The sequence below is a fragment of the Polypterus senegalus genome, chromosome 9 (genome assembly GCF_016835505.1).
Source record: "Polypterus senegalus isolate Bchr_013 chromosome 9, ASM1683550v1, whole genome shotgun sequence".
Taxonomy (NCBI): domain Eukaryota; kingdom Metazoa; phylum Chordata; class Cladistia; order Polypteriformes; family Polypteridae; genus Polypterus; species Polypterus senegalus.
In genome coordinates, this window is record NC_053162.1 from 47679543 (window position 1) to 47704577 (window position 25035).

Below are 25035 nucleotides of genomic sequence, written 5' to 3' on the forward strand. Positions count from 1 at the left end.
AACGAGATTGAGAAGGCGGGAGAAAAACAAAACGACAAGTAAATCGAAAAGGTTTTGCACCAATGACAGCTAAGGAAATGAAGAACTTCATCCGGGCACTTTTCGGGTTGTAGTTGCCATAGAGACAATGGAAGCGTTGAAAAGTAGACATCCGTGAAAAGGTTTGGGAAACACAAACTCACTACTCTGATGTTAGTATTTTTTCATATATTACGCGGACAATGGAAAAATGAACTTTAATTATATGTGTACTATGTCGTTAAATGTTTAGTTGTACGATTTATTGGTATGTCGGCCATAGTAAAACAATAAATGCACGTTAGAAAGTAAGCTTAACAGTTACATTAAAGTTAGTTTAACTGTAAATCAGAATGAACTAAACATACGTGAGAAAGAGCAGCTCAATAATAAAGTGTGGCAGAATTTAATCTTCAATTAATACGTGATATGCACAGATTTGTATAATGTCTGTAAGATTGTAAATGTATATACTATATATATATATATATATATATTTTTTTTTTAACTTCAGGCCCAGTCAATGTACACACTGAGTTTTGGAAGACAAGAAAGTAAACTGAGAGCATTCAAAGGTAAGTCTTTATTAATGGCATTTTTTTCTATGTACATACTGTGAATTTATGGTGAATAAAAATTAAGCAGAGTACGTTTGGGATATCCACGCACAGGAGTACCACGTAAAGGTCAGACATTAGTAGAGAACCAAATGCAGAAGACAACTGTTTACTCGTGTTCTTATTTTATTTAGCTTCTTGTTATTGACAGAATATACCAAACTGAACTGCAATATATGGAAAAGCATTGCAATATACTATATCTTATTTTCATAGTTTTAATGAAAATATTTGTAAGATATTTGATATCTAAAAAAATACTTCCTTTTAATACCTGTAATGTTAGACGATATCCATGTAAAGTAGACAGAAAAAGTCATTGAAGTAAAAATGTACCAGTTGTTTAAACAGGTAATACAATGCAGCACTGGTCCAAACATGCATTTACACACAGCTTGATATACACAATAACATCTCATCACTACATTATCGATATATAGCCATCTCCTGCTTTATTCTAATCAATCGTATAAAACTAAGCAGATCAAAGGCATGACATTCCCAGTACTCTGCACTCTGTGTTGTACACTTGTTAGCAGTTTTGTGATATGTTCTTAACTGAAATGTGTTGAGCAGATGAAATGCTCTAGTTCCTTATTTGGAGTCAAGATTGAACCATGTTTGAATATTTTGTGGGATACGGCTAAATTGTTTTATTAAAGATAACTCACTGCAGGCCGCAAGCTTAAATCTATTTACATATGTATACAAAACAGAATCCTCATAATAATGGAGCAGTCCCAGAATTCTACAAAAATAACCAGCTTCTCTACATCCAACACCAGTCCTCGTGTGGGTGAAAGTGGATGTGCATTTTGAATTTTTGCTGTGAGGCTTATTTGTTTTAGAATATTTAATTTGCATTTTACCTAGTGATGAAATTAAATAAAATGTCATTATGCTATAGCCTTAGTCTATCTATCTATATGTCTATCTACCTTAAATACATTACTGAAAGAGACATATAAAACTCCATAGTCTTGACACCTGAACCTGACTAAATGTACATTTCTACAAGTCTATGAAGGCCATTTGACATATAATAAAACAAATAAAAACTATGGCTAGTTTAATTGCTGTAAAAATATGACAGTCCCTAGTAGCTGATTCAGGCCTAAGACTTAAGGACTCCCCATTTGTTTTTTTGTGTTTTTCGTTTGTTCTCTTTGCTGTGTTAACATGCAGTGATTTTATTTTTCTTGTCTTGGTGTTGTTCAGTAGAGTAATATAACCAGTACTTGAAGAACAAGGCACCGTTTGTATGATGGAGTAAAAGGTGCCATGAAGAAATCAATAGATGATTTGATTTGAAATACAATATTTTATGGACAGCTCAGGGAGAAAGTGCTTTGCGTTGGTAAATACAGATCTGTCATCTGGGAGATTATGTACAACAATTTTGTGTATATAGTTTGTTAGTTTTAGCATACTTTTTGTATAGTCCTCATGTAGAATCTATCTAATACATACATTTATTATGTGTTTAACATGTGTAAGGTCTTTCAAATTGAAATATTCATGAATGTATTTCCTGTATTTGCTTTTCCAATTCAGTAGAAGTAAGTATTTGGTGTTAAATTTATAGTCCTTCTCTAAATATTAAAATTTTGTTGCAACTGCCCTCTAATCTCCCTCTCTCACGTATCATTCTATTTTAAACAAATAAAATCCCGTGCACTTTGCTTTATATTGTAAAAGTAATGTTTACACTTTTTTTTAATCAATCACGAGTATTACAGTGTTGAGACAATAATACCACTAACAACCCAAAGGACCTGTGTGACTGGTTAGCTGTTAATTCTAATCTGGCCCAATGTGAATGTGTGAGTGAACCCTGCATAGCTTAGTGTCTTATGTCTAATGTTCCTGGGACAGACAACAGACCACACAGCCCTGATTTAGACTGAACAGTTTTATAAATGTTGTGTACTTTTGCTTGGGTAAATAAACAAAAAAAATTCACAATGTCAAATCCCACATATGTATAGGTAAAATGTGTGTTTTGTTTTCAGCAGAAGACAACATGCAGCCTCATGAGGAAAAACTGGAAGAGAAGGCCTCAGAAACTGAACCAGCAATGCCACTTCCAGTACTAATAAAAGGCAGTACAGACGGACCAGAAGACTGTGTACATTTACAAAAAAAAGAACTAGCAAAGGCCTCTGTAACAAAAGGTACTCTTAGGTAGACTCCGAGAAAGCAGGTATCTGCTTATATCACTGTATGACCCAAAGGATTCATTGCTAACCTTATCATGCGTTGTTTGGTTCTTAATCAGACAACTTTTCCTATCTGATAATGTGATAACAGGGGCTTTGGATTGGAGGAATAATATTATTGTGTTACTGGCTATTTGCTCTTGTAACGAAAAATACAGAAGGTGATACTTCCAACTAAGTTGGCATGGAGAAAGTTCCAGCGATGAAGGACTTTAAACCTGTATGGCTGGAAGTAAAAAAAAACCCTGGTAATACGCAGATTTGACCCCTTATGCAAAGCCAACCAACTGGAGGGGGTGTATGGTCTGTAACCAAAGTGAACTCACAGCCAAGCAGGTAGTCCCTCAGTTGTCTAATAGCCTATTTGATCGTCAAGGCTACATGTTCCACCACTGCATACCTGGGGCCTCACGCATAACGCAGTGTGTAGAATTCGCACTATAACATGACGTAAGCACAAATGCCGAAATGTGTTTACGCACAGAAAAATCCAGATGCAGGAATCTGTGCATATTCCAACTTCCCCGTTCTTCCGCTACATAAATCCCGGTCAGCGTGAAAAGTAACATTCGTGCACGCGCCTTATGTCCCACCCCAACTCCTCCCAGAATTATGCCTCTTTGAATATGCAAATCAATATAAATCGTCCTTATGCTCAGCCTTCTGTGAAAAGACAATGGGAAAAGCACAGGGGAAAATATAAGAATTTCAGCGAATACCAAGTGGAGGTAAAGGAAAAACATACTATTTGTTTAATTAAACAGTGGTATAATCAACAAAAGGAAGTTGATCGAGTAACATAACGTGTTGGATATTAAAGTCGCTGTGAAAAGGCGAGTCGTAGCCCACCGTCTGAGTATCATATGAAAGCTTATTAGGGTACAGAGAAAAAAAGACACACAGTGGGGAAAAAAGCTCGAAATGTCAACTTCAATCTCGAAATTTCCACTTTAATCATGTAGTTTATTTTGTCATTAAAGTAGAAAATCATAAACGTCATCTTAAAATCGTTTAATTAACCAGTTTCTCAAATCACATCGTAATTAAAGTAGCATGTTTTTGTTTTGTATGTGATCTTCTATGTGCCTATGTGTGTGAATCACTACTTGCTTCTTAAACCGGCTCTCTTCCTCCGACTGGACACAGAATCCATTACATTCGTGATATTACAGCTCTCTGAATAACTAAAATACTGAGATGTATACGTGATATAATTTTCATGATGATAGGAATTAAAGCACGTTATTAAACATGGGTTTCACGGCGCAGTGATTGTGTGCGACCTTCGATGAAATTATTTATTGCAGCAGTACTCGTGGGTGGCTCTAGGCTTGTGGCGGCCCTGGGCAGAGAAAGAATCAGTGGCTTCTTCGCCCGCCAATGTCAATATGGTATCTTATGCACGGTGGATGGCCACGTCCATTGCGGACACTGCATAGCCGCTTCGTGCTCATGACACAAGCGTTTAACTTTTGTAGAAATTTGCCACTGCGTTTTTAGCTGTGTTGTTATTTTCTCTTTCTGTTTTATATTTAATATATAATGGCGTGGCTGCCGCTGCAGTCCTTGCTTTTCTTTCTCCAAGTAACCGATCGCCACACAATCAGCTCTGTAATAGATGTTAAGCCACCTGTAAGTTTAGAGCGCCGATTCTTCAAAACTTTTAAGGAATATTGAAAAATCTTCGTAGTACATGTTTAATTATTCTATCCTTCACACCAGTTCCAGTGAAGAATATACTGTAGATTATTTAAATGAAGTTAAAGTTTTACCTGTATAATATAATAAACATATTTTGCTGCATTTCATCTTAAAAATGATATTGTCATCATATGTAAATATGTGCTTTGTAAAGTGGCTCAGGTTGTGCAATATTATAACTATAGTGCAAGTTTACAGTGAGGTAGTTCTACTTATAAGTACAAACAGTTCTACAAGGAGCAATTGATTGAGTGCGTTTATAGTTTTTGGGATGAAACTGTTTCTGAACCGTGAGGTCTGTACAGGAAAGGCTTTGAAACGTTTTGCCGTGGCCAAGACAGTGTGTGCTTGATGCTGTATACCGATAATTCTCTTTCCGATCAGCTGCTGCTGTGATTCACACTCAGATACAGTGATATAAATACTCCGAGTGGTGCAGTGAGAGTAATATGGAAAAAGATGATCCGCTGGGGCAACTAACGCGAGCAGCTGAAAAATGAAGAAGAAGTTGTAGTGAGAGTAACAACGCTAAAGCAGTTATGGTATTTGGAATACTATGGCTATTCCCTGGACCATTATATTGTTACAAGTTAATTATAAGCAGATGCATTACACTAATAAACAATATGCAGTTAGTTTCAGCGTATTTATAAAGCCGTGTCAGGAAAATAAGGAGTAACCACACAGGAACAGTAGCAATGCTTTGACGCTGGGTGCCGCCAGTCTGCAAAATCGAGTGGAGAACTTGCGTACGACAAGGTATGAGGTACCATGGAAAAGTGCGTGGCTTTATGCCAAGTGTAGGTTTTATACATCGCGATTTGAACGTGGAATAGTTCTTATGCAACATTTCTGTGCGTACGCACCGTTTATACATGAGGCCCCTGGTCTCTTGGTCCAATAATTACCATACCTCTACCCACCAAGTAGCCCAGATATATAATACATGTTCCTCCCAGGTGCAGGAATAGATGATGACGCCATCCAGGTAGGTGGCACTGTAGGAATTGTGGGGGCATAGCACTCTATCTACGAGATGCTGGAAAGCTGCTGGGGCCCTGTGTAATCCAAAGGGTTGGACGCAATACTACCAGTGACCAGTAAGGTTCTAAAAGCGATGTATACTCTAGCAGATTTCAGTAAAGGAATTTGCGAGTACCCTTTCATCATGTCAAGTGTGGTCAAGAATTACCAAGCTGTTTAAGGAGTTTATTCCTCTGCAGAATTGGATAACCTTGGGAATTGGGAAACCTGGTTAAGTTCGTAAAAGAACGTTAGGGCTAGACCAGGAACTAAAACTTTCCTTAATCACGCCAAGGTTTAGCGTTCGTTTGATCTTAAGTTCCACTTCTAAAGTTTTGGTCCCTAGAGGCAGTATGGGCATTCTAGGATAACTACCTCTGTTTCTGTAATGACATCATGAGCAATCAGAGAGTTCTGGGGCTTCTGGGGAAGACAAGATGGCTGTTTGAGCGCATTGCTTTGGTGTCAAATTGTTTCCGCAATTAAGGTCATTTTCGTGGGCAAAGAAAGAACAAGCTTGTCCAGAGTAGGGACCAATTTCCCTTTCCTTCCATGGTTTCATCAGATTTATATGATATACTCATTCAGGAAGTCAGCCATTCAGGCCATTTCACCAAATAATCCACCAGTCCCTTTTCTTAATTTCATAGGGGCCCTGCCGATGGGTCAATAATTTAGAATGGGAAGTGGGAATGAGGACCATAACATGGTCTTGGGGGATGGAACTCACGGGGAGCATCATACCACTATCATAAAAACAGGCCTGTGCTGTTTTGATATGTTCCATTAAAATTGACTTAATTTTTACAAATCTATTGTATAATTCTTTGACATACTCAAGAATATTTATGGAAGGAAGTGCCTAATCCTCCCAACCTTCTTTTAGAATATCTAATAGTCCCTTGGGTTGTTGTCTGTATAACAACACTAAAGGGGAGAAGACCATAGAGACTTGTGGGACCTCCTAGTAAGAAAATAGAATGAGGGATAGTAGCTGAACCCAGTTCCTCCCATCATCGCTGACCCCCTTCGGCAGCATCTGTTTGAGCTTTTGATGGAATCGCTCTACTAGACCATCAGTTTGAGGATGATATACTGAATTCTTCAGGTGCTTAATTTTGGATCATATGGCAACCTCCCTGAATGTCTCTGATGTGGCGGGCGATCCCTGGTCTGTTAAGACTTCCTTAGGGATGCCGGCACATGCAAAGACCCCCACCAGTTCTCTTGCAATATTAAAGCAATTGACAGCTTTCAAGAGGATAGCCTCTGAGTAATCCACCAGCACCAATACATATTTATGGCCACGGGTGGAGGGCTCAAGAGGTTCTACTATGTTGACTCCAATACGCTCAAAGGGAACATCAATGAATGGCACCAGAATCAGAGGCGCACATTCCTTCCAGGGAATCTGCCGTAATTGACATTCAGGACATGATCCACAGAAGAGGTGGACCTCCTCATTTATTCCTGGCCAAAAGAATCAGAGTTTAATCTGCTGTAGTGTCTTTTCAGCTCCAAAATGAGCACCAAATGAGGTGAGCATGAACTAGTTTGTAGACCTGCTGCCGGGTGATTTGAAGAACTAGCAACAATCTTCTTACCTTGCCCTCATGTTCTGCTTCATGATGTAACAAGTCATTGTTTAATACAAAGGGAAGACCAGGTGGCATGGGTAGAGACATTTGTCCATCAACCACAATAACCGCATTCTTGGCAAAATTTTGGGAATCATCGTTCCAATGCTCCCTTTTAAAGGAAGCCGGAGTTAGCTTAAATTGGAAATGTAAATTTGGTAGAGGATCAGTGGGGATCTCAATAGGCATGGTGGTAGGCTGCAGTAACTCGGCTGTCATCTCCGTTGAGGAGTCAGAACAAGTTGATGCTAAGCCTCCGACGTCATAGAGTAGCCACATCTCCTTATGTATCTGGTTGAGAACAAAGAGTGAAAACAGCTTGAGACTGACTTTCACTATTTGTGAAAAGGCCAAGTATTTTACCTGGAGTGGTTTGTGCTTCCCTACTTTCCCTTCTCCTTACATTTGCAAGGGTTGTGGGCTTCTCCTTGGCTCCACCTGATGGTCCCGCATTGCAGTGGATAGGCTTAGGCATGACAACATTTCCAATCTGGAGCTTATGGTGATCGGCAGACCGTTCAGATCACTCAACTTACAACGCTGCTTGGGGTTGTGCACGTGATGCAATAAGGCTTTCCATGGTTGTGATTTGCAGTCATTGGTCTGGCCTGGCAAGGAAATTGGGGAGGGCGTAGGGTGTTCAGGAGTAAGTTGCAAGCTACGACCTTGACAACCTTTTTTGTATTGTTCACCCCAGCTTTAGCCAACATTCAACTATGCCCCATAAATCGAATGCCTGGGAGCAGGTTGGCTGCTCTGGGTCAAATTTCCACTCCCTTGTCTGCTGGGCCGAACTTTAAGTTGATCATAATCCACGGCAACCTGTACCTCGATGTTGAAATAAGCTTGCTGAGCTGGTCTCGTCAGGAATGATGCCAGTATGTGTGCCCATTCTGCTTACTCCCAGTGATGATGGGTAGCAGTAGGCTCAAATGTAAGGAAATAAGTCTCAGCATCGTCATCAGGCTCTAAAACCAACAATGCCTGGGATGTTCCATCAGCTGTTCCTGTTGGATGGACCTATGTGCCCAGTTATGCACCTCAGCCTTGGCGAGCTGAGTTAATTGTTCTCCTACCTGGATTCTGAGTGCCTGTATCTTTTCTGTCATGGCCTGCTTAATGGTTGTGACATCTTGGGACACGTTCATCATGCAAATCTTTCTAAATCCTGCCAACTATGCCACTGTAATGAAAAGCAAAGATTTGGGGCACCTGCAGCAAAACCAGTATTACTGAAAATAAACGTGAATTATACTAATATTGAAAAAGGCCTCCTTATAGATGCAAGGCTTTCTGCTCCAGGTTAATGACATTTGTTGTTAAATACAGCCCAGACCGGAACAGGCAGTTCCTTTGAGGGGGGTTTGGGACTTGGGGGGTGTGGGACACTGGAAGCAAGGACAGAGGTGGCAGGGCTTTCAATCATGTGGTCTGTAGAAGGATGAAGAGAAGTTGTGTTAGTAAACAGCACCGTCTTATGGATCGGCAAGGAGTTACCACCATGAGAGTCTTTAAGCTATGTCTCCAAGGCACACATGTGCAACACTCTATAAGCCCTTATCCACCTATGCATCCATCCACCCACCCCCTAACACATATCCAGTTGGCGTCTGTCCCAGTAGCACTGGGTACAAGGCTGGAACAAACACTGGACAGTGCATCAGTATAAATGTTTACACCAACTTAATGTGGAGAAACTAAACCATATGCTGTCACACGATTACAAGGTTTGTAGTCAGAGATTATCACTGTTATCTTATACATAGTTAAATAATAGAATGCTACCTATTATCATGAATTGTCAAATTAGCAATACCTGCCCAAGAAAATAATTTTTAAACGGTCACAGAGAGCTGGTTCCTATCCCAACAGCATAGATTGCAAGCCATCTTACAAATCATAAGTAATCTTGTTATTGTTTATTATATCAATGGTTATTTTTATTTATTCTAAAGTTATACAGTGCTTTCATGAGCAAATGAGAATAAACTGCCAACTGGCTTCAAATATAATTTCCTTGAGTGGTCCAAGACTATAAAAAAATACTGTAAAAGTATTTTAAATGAAGTGCTTGACACATGTATGCATAAATACATTGGACACGTGCATTCCTGTGTATTGGATATAATATAATATTGCCAACCCAGTCTCTGTCCCATTTTCAAGCAAGTTTTTTTGGTGCACAAGCTTACTTACACATCCCAAAATCAACATGTTAGTTTATGTAGCATCTCTATATTTGTATTCCATGCGTAAATGTATCTTGGTTTGGCATCCAGTCTAGGGTTGCTTCCCAATGTGCCCAGTGCTATGTCGTGAGCCCAATGGTAGCAGGATAGTATTCATTACTTCATAACCAAAAGGGAAAAAAAGTGTGTAGAAAATGATAGTGAGAGAAAAATCCCCTTGTAAATCATACTATAACTTTGGAAATGTTGATACAATAGACTTGTGCAGAAAATTTCTGTTTAGGAGCACTGTAAAAAAAATAGAAAAAAATATGATTGTAACCTTGGTTTCTTTTCTCTTTTCCTTGAAGGCGATGATGTGTCTTTGTCTGCTGAAGACTCAAAAGAAAATATAAATTATATTCAACAAATTAACACAACTGTGGCACAGCAGAAACAGTCTAAACAAAAAGACAGTGGACCAAGGTACCAATTTCATTTTGATTGTTGATCTGACAACTGGAGTAAATCAGAACATGCCATGTCTTAGTTGTGGCATCAAAAGCCTTGTTCCTTTTTCTAAAATTAGCATAGTGCTTAGTCTTGTGTTTATGCACCAAGAACACCATCATTATCCAGTGCAGAAAAATTTGAAAAAGGCTAGTTCTGACCATAACTACAGCTCCCAGAATGCCCGAGAATGTCAGTAGTTACCAGCATGATTCACTGGAACCAATAATTAGAGGTCAAGATGGTCAGCTGAAAATAGGCTAAAATAGTGTAAGCTGATATTTGTACACTAAGGTTCAACTTAATGATATAAAATGTCACAAGAAGTATTCCAATTTTAGTACTGGTAGGTTGTTGATTTTTATATAATTTACAGTATGATGTTTTCATTTTATTTAACATAGTGACTATCCATGGAGACTGATACAGGATGTCCCTGATGTTCATCTAATGGTTATGTGTATATGCTAACTGTACTATATCTGGAACATTTTACAAAAAAATAAGTTCTGATTGTTGTTTTTTCAATTTTATTTAATTTCTTTAAGAAGACTTAATATATTCTCATTATCTAGTATCTTTTTTTTGTAGAATGACCAAAAAATTCTTGAAGGATCACTGCAAGCAGCAAAAGCTCTATCTGACTCCTTATCTGAATGACACACTGTATCTTCACTATAAAGGTTATTGTCAATTTATCTCTTCTATACAGAAACCACACATCTGCTTATATGTTGATATACAGTATACATAAATACTGGGTTGCAGCTTATCTAATCATTTTCTGTAAAAAGGTTTAGGAAACTGTAAGACACAATTTATTAATAGAATCCAAAAGTGAGCTGATCTTTTTGTGTCTTCACTGCCACTACTTCTAAAGAGTTGAACCTCTTTTCTTCCACTCTTCAACAGCAGGCAATTTGCACTGTAACTTAGAATAAGACAAAGCAGTTCCAAAATGTCACACGTACTGATTGTGAAAGATCTTGTTTAAAATTCTCATTTGTGATTATTAGGCTTCACTGCTATTGAAAACCTGGAGGAGTATACTGGACTGAAGTGTCTGTGGTTGGAATGCAATGGTCTTCAGAAAATTGAGAACCTTGAGAACCAGTCCAAAATGCGATGTCTGTTTCTACATCAAAATTTGATTCAGAAGCTGGAAAACCTCGAACCGCTTAAAAATCTGGATACTCTTAATGTCTGTAATAATTACATACAGACAATTGAAAATCTATGTGAGTAGAAGCCTCCTAGTCAGCCCAGACTAATGAACCTACCTGTTGACTTGTATCTGGTAATATGTACATGTAATTTTTTCTTCTGTAATAGTAGTTTAAACTAATTTCTAAAATTATTTCCTGTATATTATGAAAGGTGTGATATTAAAATTGACTGTAGGCACTGGCACCCTGTAACCCTGAATTGCATAAAGTGAGTTAAGAAATGAATGGATGAACAAATTGTGCATATGGTGAGCTCTCCTAATCCAAGATTAGCGTTTCCTTCTGTCAGAGCCTACCCAGAAAGCATTAGGTAGGAACCAACTAACAATTAAAATTAGAATCTGCATTTAACTTAACATACAATGTCTTTACAGCAACAAGAAAATCTTGCTTACGTTAGCACTGCAGGAGACAAGTTGTGTAGACTGCCTAATTTGCAAATAGTCATCTGTAGTTCTAGGCTGTTGTACTGTGTTAGCCATTATGAATGTAGTGAGAAGTCAAGCAAAATGACACCTTTTCATTGGCTAACTAAAAAGATTACAATATGCAAGCTTTTGAGGCAACTCAGGTCCATTCTTCAGGCAATTGATTGATTACATCTTGCCTGAAACGGGGCCTGGGTTGCCTCGAAAGCTTGCATATTGTAATCTTTTTAGTTAGCCAATAAAAGGTGTCATTTTACTTGACTTCTCACTACAAATAGTCAACTGAAATTTCAGACGGCCTTTCAACATTATTCCCAAGCAGACAATCTTCTAAGCCAAAGTGTTTGCCACTTCATCACTGAGCAGATATTTAATAGAACAAAGGTTATAAAACCTGCTTAAGAGGAGTAAAATAAAAGAAAGAGAGACAGTTTTCATTTTTTTACAGAAATCTGCAATAGAAAGCACTTTAGTACAGAGCTCATTTATATTTAGTTGAAATGTTTTTAACTATTCAGAAGAACTCTGTATTTTTCTTTTCAACAGCCTGTTTAACAGTCCTAAGCACTCTCCAAATGGCCCATAACCACTTGCAAACAGTACAGGATATTTCACACTTGAAGGAGTGCCCAAGCATCAGCATACTTGATCTCTCGTACAACAAACTGAATGATCCCAAAATATTTGAAGTCTTTGAAGCTATGCCAAATCTGGTGAGTCTGGTTTTCAAGTTAAATGCATTAAAATGTTCAGGTAATTAAAAAAAAAAAAAAAGGATCTGATGGGCTGTTCATGGGCATATTTCTGAAACATAGAAGGAAAAGCTGCGGTGTGCTGTCACCCTGCCCGGGGTTTGTTTTCTGTCTTGTGCCCTGTGTTGGCTGGGATTGTCTCCAGCAGACCCCCGTGACCCTGTAGTTAGAATATAGCGGGTTGGATAATAGATGGATGGATGGATGGATGGATGGAAGGAAAAGTAGTAGATTTTAAGCAGCAGTATATGTATTTGCAAATGTTTATACTTATGGAAGAAAAATATTATTGAAAAAAGCTTGTGTACAAAATACACCATATTTTAGCTGAAACAAGTCTTAAGAGGCCCTTTAAAAATGTGAGTTAATATTGACATGTAAGTCAGGCTTTGAAAGCACTTAGGGTGGAGACGTGTTCCTTGTATCTGCCCTGTGGTTTCAAGCACCAGTTCATTCAGGCAGCGCTTCACATTAAATGCCTCTTCCCATCCTTAGTCATGTTTTACAGTAGTAAATCTTTTAAAAGATATGATAAAATCAAGTTTCTAAAAAACATTTTCAAAATCCTTGAGAGTTACACTTTTTCAGATGTAAATTGTTACAGTAATTCTCATTTTCATAAAAATAGACTTTGCTAGAAACTATTTAGAAAACAATCTTAATCCTAATGAATATTTTTCAAAATTCTATGCAAGTTTACCATTTTTTCAGAGATGTGAAACATGAACATGCGTCTATAAGTTACAGAAGTCTCAATTTATACTGCACCCTAAAAGCTATTTCTTAAATATTCTATGCAAATGTTTTTTTTTATTTTTCTATTTTTTTCCATGCTATTTATAAAATCATTTTTATGAGTCAACCGAGACGATGAGATAACTGCTTGCATATTAATACCAATACCAGACAATAGAAATGTTTCAGTAGCTATTTTAAAATATGCATTTTATTTTGACTTTTCAATCATTCAGAGAAGCAGGGCAGAACTTAAGAAATCTTTTTTTGTCACTTATGCATATGTAAATCTACAGGCAGATGCAAGCCAGTCGTAACAACGCGATTTAATCGGCTCACTCATTCCATTTTATAGCAGGACACATTTCATTTGTTCCAAGGGACTGTCTTGACCTATAAGGGATATTTTCTCTTGACAGAGAGTCTTAAATTTGATGGGCAATGAAGTAACGAAAAAGATTGCAAATTACAGGAGGATTGTGACAGTACGACTGAAGCATCTCACATTTTTGGATGACCGGCCAGTGTTTCCTAAGGATAGGTATGTAACTCTAACAATGGTGCATAGCAAGACAAAAAAAAGTAATCAGAATCTTCACAAGTGAACCATTAAATCTGAGACTGCAAATTATATCTCATAATGGTGAAAACCACACTATTTTGTGCAGGGCTTGTGCCGAAGCCTGGGCCTCAGGGGGATGGGAAGCCGAGAAAGAAGAGAGACAGAAATGGGAGACAAGGGAGAGGAAAAAGATTCAAGACAGCATCGATGCCCTGGCTGCTATTCGGAAGAAAGCTGAGGAGAAAAGACAGCTTGAAGGAAATCAGGAGGGTAGGTCTGACTGAAATGTCAGTGAGCTGCCGTTTTTCTGTTTTAAGAGAATAAAACCCAAATAGTAAAGCACAGTTCAGATGATATAAGCAAAGCATTAATACAGACATCATGTTTTAAAAAATGTCATCAAAAAGAACCTTGTTCCTCTACCTGTTTCTGAGAGCTACAGGACAAGGCATCATAGTCTAACATAACATAATCCATTACGTATAATAAGACAACAGAAAAGGTTTAGCAGAGGCCCAGCATGCTTTTTTTCATAAAAACACAGTTAAGTACTAGATAGACAGTAGATTATTTGGTGGGCCTTAAATTGATGAATCCAGTTTTAAATCACTATTACATTTTGCCTTCTTCTAGACTTTGCATACCTCAGAATATTTTATCAAAGGCAACTGCACAAAAAGTGTACAGTCTTTAACAAGCAACATCTTAAAGCTGTCCCGCACCCGCATTAGAAACATTTAATTCATTCTCAGCAGATGGCAGCTTTCTTACTTGACTATCGCCGAACTGAAACCAAAGCACTTTCTAATTTTCGGGTTCCAACCAGAGCATCCAAAGTCCTTGGACTGGAATTGTCTTGTGTGGGCCTAATGGTTTAATATATGACAAAGCACAACGAATTATAATAAAGTGCCAGAAGCCTCCATTTAGTGCAGCCACATGTAGTTGAAATAATGTCTACCAACTTGCTTAATTAAAAGGTGAAAACAACCATAGTTTCATTAGGATATGAAAGAGAGAAATGGGACTAAGACTGAGGCCCATGCCAGTCCATCAAGGGCACTTGCCTTTATTTGTGCCTTTGCCATCACTATGGTGGATATTGTAAGATATGAGGAACTACCATATTGTATTTTATTTAGAAGAAGAAAACACATATGGTAAAATCAAAGAAACACTCATGTGAGCACAAGATTTGTATTGCTGTGGTAGAAATCAAACATTTTAATTAAAGAAAGAAACATATCCTCTACCAGGGCAAGGTTGCAGTAATCAAGCTGGAGAAAGCTTCCCTGTCTGCGTCATGTATTTATCCTTGTAGCACCATGCTGAAGAGAGAGCATTCATCACAGCAGTATGTTACAGAATGATCACAGAATAAAAGCAGAAACTCATAATTAATATCTGAATTAACATAACAGTGCTGAATTAATGCATACACATCACCTGACATTTACTCTGATAGGTTCGTTGGCTTACATCCATATGACTTATTGAAATAAAAATCTTCTTTATTCCAATGTCGTTCTTTTCATGCCTCGTAGGTTTAGCCATCCCCCCTGAAATCTCTGTATATGTAACAAATGTCCAGTCTTGTTGTTTACAGGACATCTGCTGATCTCTTCATCATTCATTTGGTGTAAGACATTAACCTTCTCCTGGTACATTCTTGTCTTTGTTGTTCACTCGTTCACTGATATGCCTGATATTTATTAACCCTAAGATGGATGCTATATTTTAATATGGAAAGTATAGCAACTATTTTACCCCTAAATGAGTATGTGACACCTAAGTCTAATTTTTCTTACATGCAGCCATTGTGTTTCAAAAAAAACAGCACACAAAAAAAAAGTCCATCAAACTATAAAGAAAACACATAGTCACTGAGCTGCCATCTCAATGAAAGCATTCATTCAGGCAGTATGGCCTACTGGAGAGCTCAGCTGTATACTGAAGGAAAGTGATTAATTTAAAATCACTTAACATGCCAGTGCTTCAAGAAACGTGCAAGTAGTTATTTTACCTTTTAAAATCTACGGGGTCTTGTTAACTACTATAAGATAATAATATATAAAGTGTGTTGCACTGCCATTGTCTCTGAAAGCCCCGTTTCTCTTTACAGCTTCCAGAATGGATTTACTTTCATGGATGTAACACACTCTCAGATGATGTGCCTCATGGTTCTTTGCTTAACTTTTCTCCCCAGGCATCGTGTAGGGCATCTAGACAGCACCTTACAATATTATTACTTTAGATTCATATGTCCTTGTGTATTCAAAAAAATGTTTGGTAACAGCAATGCAGAAGATAAATGTTGGCTGACTGCTTCACATTTTGAGAAAGTTTAGCTGCGTTAAACCATCTGCCAAGTGTCAATAGCTCTGCTTTGTAACTTCAAAAGTACATTGAACCTACAGCTCATCATTAACCCACATAGCGCCTCTCCATTTGTCTGGACATTACAAGCTGCATGAATGTCGCAAGTTTTACATTTTACTCTCCATGATGTCCACTCTCATTTTCCAATTGTTGATGTATAAACAGTGGTGTCTAGTGGCAAATGCACTGGAATTCAGACCTTAGAAATGCCAGTTTAATCCATGCCTCTAACTCAGTGTATGACCCTGAGTCATTCACCTCACATGTCTTTCTTGTCATTCTTGCACCAATTATCATCATCATCGTTTTTCCATTTCTCCTGGTGAGGGTTTTGGTAGCAAAATCCTGAGCTGGGCTGTCCAGACCTCCATATGCCTAGCATATTTCTTTAGGCCTCTCTGGGGACCACCCAGGCGCTCCAAGGACAACTGAAAGACGAAATCCCTGTAGTATGTTCACGATCTGCCTCACAATCTACTCCCACTATACACCTCCCTTACTGTACTGTGCCTTTGTCCTTGTAAAGCCCCTTGAAGTGCTATCTGCCATAGACAGGTGCTACAAATAAAATAAATGTTGTGGCTTATTCATTTCACATGATGATGTTGCTGTTGCTTTTCATTTTGATATTCCCTGCCACAATGATAACTTTGTATTTGGGTCACAGAGATTCAGATCTCTTCATTAATAAACATATTTTATTTGTTCTTTATTGTGTTTAAAGTACCCACTACAGTCATTCATTATATCTATGAACAACTTTTGATAACAGTAAGGGATAAAATTGTTAAACAACTGTCATAGCATTAACAGCCCATGTAATGATGTACTATACACAACACAGGCGGCGCCACAGCGAGAGTTTAAGGTCCAACCCTGACATTAAAGCAGCCGTTCTGATCTCCATACCAGGGAGTGGTCTGCTTTAAGTACTGTAATGGGCTTTACACCATGTAATTATCTCTGTGTTCTTAAGCAGCACATACAGTAAAACACTACAAGTGTTTCCATATGTCACCACATGGCAGAAAGTTACTTTATGCACATGGGTGCACAAACTCTGGTTAACCAAATACTACCATTGTTGTAAAACCAGTTCCCTTCAGTTCCACCTGGGGGTAAACGTTAACATTATACAAAGCTATTGTCTGTTTTACCTGCATTGTTATTACTCTTTAATTTAATATTGCTCATTATGCATGCTGCTGCTGGAGTGTGTGAAATTCCCCTTGGGATTAAGAAAGTATTTATCTATCTATTATTTTTCTTTTGTATTCATAATCCTGGATTTTCAATTTATTAGTAAATGGCTTGGCCTTTTTTATTTTTGCTTTGTAAAGCACCTTGTGGAGGTTGAGCATTTGTAAAGAAATATTTGATGTTTTTGAATCCTTAACTATTTGGCAGTGCACAAAAATATAAAGAAAACAATTCCTTTGCTATCCTATTATGTTAAAATACATCTGTTCTCTTACCAGGAGCAAAGGGCGCTCTAGTCACGTTTTCTGTGTAACGCACTGCTGATAACAAGAGGGGGGGATATCTTGGAGTAAATAATAGTCATTTATCTCAAGTATTTCAGTTCTCAAACTGTAATTTGGTTTAATATGTAAGCACATTTGGCACACTCCCATTTTCTATAGCGTCTACAACTACCAATGCTGCAGTTCACAATTGTGGCTTTTTAACTGAGCAGTTCTTATAAAATAAATACTAACATTTCAGCAACAAGAAGCCATGTTCAGTTTTCACATGATTTACAAAGATAGGAGACCAGCAAACTGCCTTCACTTTATACCGTGACCTTTAAGTTGAGCACCATGCTAAATCAATTTTAATGTGCTATATCAAATAGTGTAATCTGTACAATGAAACATTTTCTAAAATTGACAGCTAATCAGAGACCTGAACCTTAGGCCCCATATTTTACACATTTTTTAACATTTCAGAAAATCTTTGTCTTACCTTATAGATGCACATCCTGTGGTCAGCAACCATTGTGACGAAGACATAAGTGATGTCCCAGAGAGCCTTGCTGATGCAACATCCCAAAACAAAATTGCACGTTTTGTGAATGAGACCATGGAGGCCCATGAGGAGTTTCTTGCACAAATAGCAGAAGAGAAAAATGTAAAAGCCCCTAATAAAGTGGAAAAAGCTTCCAAAGAGTCTGATTCTATTGTTATCTTGGATGATCTTAGAAGAGAACCACCAGGTAAGGCTATGAGGACACCACACTATCTTCATATACGTTTATGTGTCCAGATGAATGATGGGGGACTGCGTCAGTAACCTCCTGAGCTTAAGACCAAGCTGTGATTCAGAAGAGGGTGATGGGTAACTGGGCTGGCGCCATGGCTGTCCGTCTATCCCATCCTCTTCAGGTCTACACTGATATTACTGACTGCTATTTGGACCGTTAACATATTCTGTAAGTGCATAAGCAAAGTCATCTGCTAAGCAAGGGCAGAGTAATCTTATACTTCACTGATAAAACTTGTAATAAGAAATTGCACATAACTTATTATTTAAATTTATATAAATTAAATGTATCTTAATAGCTTCATTTGAAAGCATTTGAATGCACTGTATATGTGTATAATTTATTTTTCTGTCAGCATATTACTGCTAACATGAGGAAAACAAGGATTTAAAAATTATGATTTAAGCTGTATAACATTCTAGTGCATCACCAGCCATTTTCTGTCCACATATTTTATGAAACCACTTGATCCAATTCAAAGCTGCAGGGGCCAAATGTTATCCCAGAAACACAGGGCACAGTTTAAGTATTGAGTGTGTGGTGTTTACTAAATGGTGTACTGCAGGTGGCACAGTGGTTAGTGCTGGAGCCTCCACAACTTCTGGGTTCAGTTCCTCTCTCTGTTTGGGGTTTGCATATTCTCCCTTTAGATTCCTCTGTTTTTCTTTTCCATATTCACACAAATATGCAAACTGTGTTATTTAGAATGCGTGAATTATCCGAGTATGAATGAGTGTGTGTGTGTGTATTAGTGTGCCCTGTGATGAATTGATGCCCCATCCTGCACAGCACCTGATGCTTTTAAAATGGGCTTCAACTCACCCTAAATCTGCATTGGAATAAACAAATCAGAGAACAGATAGATGTCTGTAGTTTAAGGGCAGCTATGTGGAAACTTAATGATATTAGGATGTCCCCCTTGCTGTTTTTATACTAAAGCAGGGGTATAAAAGGCAAACCAGTAAAGAACTCTCTCGGAAAAAAAAAACTACCAAGCAAATCCATTTAACTTTGACTGCCAACACAAGGTACCTAGAAAATGGTGACAAGCAGCATGCATAGGTGACAAAAGCAAATGGCAAGTATTTGTGAAATAAAGTTAAATGGTGTGAATAACAAATAGCAAGTTCATGTGCTTTATTACTGACTCCAGATTAGTTCTCAGCATAAAGAGTCTAATGACTTGTTACAACACTCCCATGTCATATCCTGTGGACCAAAGATTAATCCCATGAAATCAGTTACCGGCGAGATCTACTTCTGGGTAACTAACTGTATATTGTTCTGATTTATCTGTCAAAAGCTTTCACCATAGCAGACCAATCGGAACCTTTTAAAGCAGAAAAGAAAATACTCCTGGCAGTTCCCAGCTGCAGATATGCATACTAAACTACAAAATATTTTATCTTCAATAGTTCATTGTTAAAAAAAATCAGTTATGGAACAAACAAAATCAATTACAGAGTAACCAATGAAATGTTTTTTTATGTCATTATAGAAAATAATTCTGTATTTGCTACTTCTGGTGCTTTGGTCACAGAACTTGACAAAACCGAAGCACTGGAGACCATCAGTCTGGATCCGCAGCCAACGATTTGCCTTGATGTAAGTACCTTAAATACACGACTCACTTCCACACCTCATCCCTCGAGTGCTTTCTCATCATAGCCGCTTTGTGCCTCTGCCAGTTTTTGTAGGAGATCAAGGCACACAACTTGTAAATCTCATTTCCCATATTTTTATGACAAAGTTACACCTTTGTCTTTGTAATGTATGTGCTGTTACAAGTAGAACAGCACTTGCCAAAATTAAAAAGAAAAATGTATAGATAATCCTGTTGAACAGGAAAATGCAATTACAATTATATGTGTCAGTGTTTAAAGGAGACGTTAGGTATTTTTCAAGGTGTTTTCTATCAGATTAAAGAACATCTTGCACACACAGGCACTTTATGTTGGGGGTGTTGGAGCATGGAGGGAAATGTTGAGTATCAATCTGTGTCTTGTAATTACACGTGCATTGTAAAATAGTTTATAGATGTGATTTTTGAATAAAAAAAATGCCAATATTACAAGATTTCAGCCATTTTAAAGGAAGACCAGCTGTGCACAGAGGGCACAGATCAACACTTGACTGTCCAGGCTTGAAAAATGGATATACTGTACTGTACTTGGTAGGTTTTAAAGCTTTTCTTTCGCACCCAGTACCCTCCATTAAAAAGCACCAGTAAGCTATTTTTTAGAAAGCGCTTAACTTTAGAACACAATTTGTGGCAGATGCACACATACCATGTTTGTGAACAAACAACTTTGATTGAAAAATACCAAACTTATCCTTTAATGCCTTTTTTTAATTGTAAAATATACATAATGGTGAAATTTCTTTTTCTTGGTAGGATCTGCCAGATTTGGAAGAGGTTGATGAGAATGAATTTTTTGCTGAAGAATTCTTCTCTTCAAAGGTCTGCATATTTATAAATTGCTTATTATTAGGGGGGTTGGGTCCTGTCTTGATCTTGATGCTGCCAGAAAAGCCTTAGCCCCCTCCTTTTCACAACCTTGAACTGCATGAAGTGGTTTTAAGACCATTGTGTTTTAGAATTAAGAAATGTTAAGATGTCACTTTTTTTTATTAGTGTATATATTTTATTAAACTCTTCTCACTGTTAGGACTATTGCTTTAAAAAAGCAAGCAAAACAGCATAAGGCATATTAACGAAAGAAACACAAAATGATTCATGGGAAACAGCAAAAGGTTAAAACGCCCTGTCAGCCATTCAGAATTCAAAATCAATAAACTGAATGCACCTGTGAGTTCAACACCAGTGAAGTGTACAGCACAGCCATAAGTCAGTTCAAGCGAGTGAGTTTGTTCAACTTGTGGAGCGCTTAATCCTTAGTGGCTGGATGTTGAGGTATGGCAGTTCTGAGTGAAGGCCCACAAAGCACAGGGAGGGTGAGCTGCTGTCGGTGCAGCATAGGCCAACCTTCTCCCCAGCAGATATTACATATATAAAGTGTGTGCATGGACCGTAACCTTTGTTGAGTCATATCAACGTACACACCCAAAACAGACAGAGAAGGCACAATAAATGTAAACTGACAAGCACAGTAAATAACTTCAACTCAGGGATTAAACTCCTGCTTGGAAGTGAATTACCACAATGTTACCCAATCATTGGGCCATGAACCACAGCATGTTGCTGTTGTGCATTGCCACACTAAAAGAGCTGTAATCAGTAAATAAAACATTAACCATCTGTGACTGTGATCTTCATGAGGGTGATATCATTACTAATGGTAAACAGAGGAGCACACAGCAGGGTGGAGTTAACATGGAAGGAAGGCCGGCCGACCGCTGAACGTGAACGTTAAATGCTCTGTCTTTGAAAAATCAAATGAAAATATTTCATTCTCTCGCACCTGTGGCAGGCAAGTGCAGGTTTAAGGTAGCTTTCTCTTGGAGGACATGCTATCATCAGGTTTCTTCTCTTCCTCAAATCAGAAATTGTTGTCCCATGGCAGTTATTTATCTTAAGCCAATCAGGTTTAAAATAAGCCTTGAACTGCACAAAAGTACATATAGAATTCCACATTTGAGAAAACAACAAAGGCCCTTCCTTAAGCATTCCTGAAAAATATGCAGATTCCTCCAAGCCTGGAGGAAAAAGAATTTGTCACCATTTCAGTTTCTAAGGTATGCAGAAATCACAAACATCTCCTGCTTTACAATGTTTGAGGCTAAAATTAAAGATGATTGGTTTTAAGATGGCGGAAGAACAACCTTGAAATGGTCCCAGGAGCAGCAGAAATCTGAAGATGTGCGCCTTTTCTCCCTTAATGTTTTGCTGAATGTAGAATAAAATGCAAGGTGTGAAAATGGATTTCTGTTCTTTCAAGCCAGGTAGATTTAAGATACAGTATTTAGAATAATTATAAAAGTAATTTTATAGTCTTAGAACAGTTTTTTTTTTTAATTTAGGTCATAAGGACTGTAAAACTGTAAATTTGGGCAGCCAGTTTTAGCAGCCACACAGTTATTCAGAAAGAAAAGCAAGTTATTATTATTATATGGGTTGGAGATGGTGGCACTGACCAGAAAGCAGGAGAGAGAGCTGGAGGTGGCAGTTAAAGATGCTAAGATTTGCATTGGGTGTGAGGAGGAAGGATAGGATTAGAAATGAGTACATTAGAGGGTCAGCTCAAGTTGGACAGTTGGGAGACAAAGTCAGAGAGACAAGATTGTGTTGGTTAGGACATGTGCAGAGGAGAGATGCTGGGTATATTGGGAGAAGGATGCTAAGGATAGAGCTGCCAGGGAAGTGGAAAAGAGGAAGACCTAAGAGAAGCTTTATGGATGTGGTGAGAGAGGACATGCTGGTGATGGGTGTAACAGAGCAAGATGCAGACGACGATATAGAACAAGATGAACCACTGTGGCAACACCTAACAGGAACAGCCGAAAGAAGAAGATGGAGCCTCATACAGAGGTGCGGGGAGAAACCAGTGAGCAAGAATGATAAAAGCGTAGAGAACCTGTAGCCAGCGTGCTATGACAGTGCTGGAATTGTGAAAAAGCCAACATCAAAAGGACTCGAGCAGTGGGGCCAGCAGTGGTGATGATCTGGAAGGTTGGGAGTGTGCAGCCAGAGATCAGGAGAAGTTTTCTCGAGAAGTTTGGGTATTAAATGAGGAGCCAGTGTTGTTGAGCTCATTCAGGGCTGATGTAGGAAGATCATTAAATGTGTAATTTATACATACTCTACATTGTATTTTAAAATCTAAAGTGAGGCCTGCAAGTAAATCGTTGATGGGTGTGGTAATGACAGAAATAATCTACACATACTGTATTGAGCTGTGTAATATGGGCACCAATGGGAGGCTGACCGTTTCCTTGGAAATGAGCTGTGAGAAGTCTTGACACTCAGGAGGTCAGATGTGCTATGGCTCTTGAGGCTTTGGGAGCTGTGTGGCCAAGCAGTTGGGTTCAATTAAAATGGATTGTGCAGGAAGGCAAGTGAAAAACAAATTGTAGTAATCCACCTGGTAAGTGATGAAGCCATGATTGAATTGGCAAAGAAGCAGTACGGCCTGACTCATTGTTTCGTAGCAGCAGTAGAGGTGTACCGCCTAAGGCTGAGGCCTTTGTTGGCCTTCTATTTCACATCAAGGCAGTAAGCCCGGCCCGACCTAAAGTGTGATTGGCTGGTCACATCTGCAGACAATGTTGCGACTGAAATGTTGAGGTTTATTTTTCACTTGTATAGGGTGGTCCAGGTCTAATTATGCAATTTTCATTACACTATAACTTATTAAGTTTATTACATAGAAAATCACCCGAAAAATCCCAGACCATTGAGAAGTGTGCAAACTGACGAGATGAAGAATTGTCTTTGCGCGGAACTGGAATCGTCCCCGCATAAATCAAAGTCATCCAGACGATCTGGATCTGCATAATTAGATCTGGACCACCCTGTAGAGACCGTACTGATTCCCACAAATCATTGTTGAACATTTTACGGTTACCTTTTTACATTATAAACCCAAATAAAAATAAGCTTGTATTTTATCTCATTTATAGAACAGAAAAAATGAGATCACCGCATTTGGAAATGAAGAACTTCAAAGTGCTTGGACAAAGACTGAAAAGGAGTCAGGAAAGAGGCTGATTGAAGAGATACCATCACCACAAGAGGAGCCAAATCAGGTCTTGGACTCAGAAATACCAGCCTTTAAAACAGAACTGGCTATGATGGATTCCCTAGAAAAAAGTGAAATTACAAGTAACACAGAGGCCCTCGTGGCAAAACCTTCATCTCACATCCAGTTGTGCGACGTTGCCAATCTCTTGGAAACCCCAGGAGGAAGAGGAGAGCATAAGGCGCAAGGCAGATGTCTAATAGAAGAGCTGGATTAAAGACCCTTCCTTTGTCATCCAATTTATTATAAACCAGATATGTTTAAATTTGGGTGCTAACAATTGATTGGCATACTTCTTAAGAAAAATTACCATTGATGTCCATTTCCTGCCTTTGAATAAGTGCTATTAATAAAACTGAACCAAAACAGTATAGAGTGCAGTCGTTTGGCTGAAATAAAGAGGTGTAGGGGCAACGTGGTGGTGCAGCAGGCAGTGTTGTACCCTCGCAGCCTCAGAGTCTGAGCCAGTGGGAGTAAGACACGCCTGTCGCTGCTCACTGGCTGCTTCTAACTGTCGGGGTGCACAGTGACTCCTACACAAGGATTCCTGCCTTGTAACTACTACTGCTGGTTAGGCTCCTGCTCCACACAACCCATACCAGACTAGGACCTCAAGAGAATTTGGGGATAAAGGTAATGGTTGCCTTTGATAGGCCAAAAGGATGCAGTCTGTTCAAGCCATTTGGGACCCAAACTGAAGTGTTTACATCCTCAAAGTCATTGATAAATTAAAATTCAGTTCTTTCAACTATCACAGGCCTGGCTGGAAAATCTTTGTGTTGTGTGTGTGTGTGTGTGGAACACAGGGGGTCATGGGAGTGTGGCAAACAAAACTTGGTGGTGAAATAAAAGGAGAAATGCATGTGTGGAGGAAGTCCTACTTGGAAACAGAAACATGCACAGAGTGGCCTCTTCTGACTTTGAACATTTTATGCTCCAAAATGAATGGACAGCCATGATTTGGTTAAGCACTCTTTTCAAGTGCTTCATTTCCTTAATCAATACTGAATTGTTTTGTACTCTCACTCTTCAACTAGCAAAATGGGAAATATTACAGAAAACACATTAGAACAATCTGCACGAGAACAGGCCATTCAG

General features: G+C 38.5%; 1 protein-coding gene across 4 annotated transcripts; it reads left to right on the plus strand.

Moving 5' to 3' along the window:
- The first annotated feature begins 101 nt into the window (after positions 1-101).
- Positions 102-24620, plus strand: dnaaf1 (dynein axonemal assembly factor 1). Of its 4 annotated transcripts, none has more exons than XM_039762454.1 (13): positions 102-161; positions 533-593; positions 2648-2809; positions 9755-9869; positions 10485-10576; positions 10910-11131; positions 12094-12260; positions 13454-13575; positions 13703-13866; positions 17948-18190; positions 19737-19843; positions 20634-20699; positions 23819-24620. In XM_039762454.1, exons 2-13 carry the CDS (start codon positions 542-544, stop codon positions 24152-24154), a joined length of 1848 nt encoding a protein of 615 aa, XP_039618388.1. In that variant the 5' UTR covers positions 102-161; positions 533-541; the 3' UTR covers positions 24155-24620. The 4 variants fall into 4 exon arrangements, with proteins under 4 accessions (XP_039618388.1, XP_039618390.1, XP_039618386.1 ...); XM_039762456.1 differs by having other exon boundaries at positions 2651-2809; XM_039762452.1 differs by having other exon boundaries at positions 129-191.
- Positions 24621-25035: the final 415 nt, after the last annotated feature.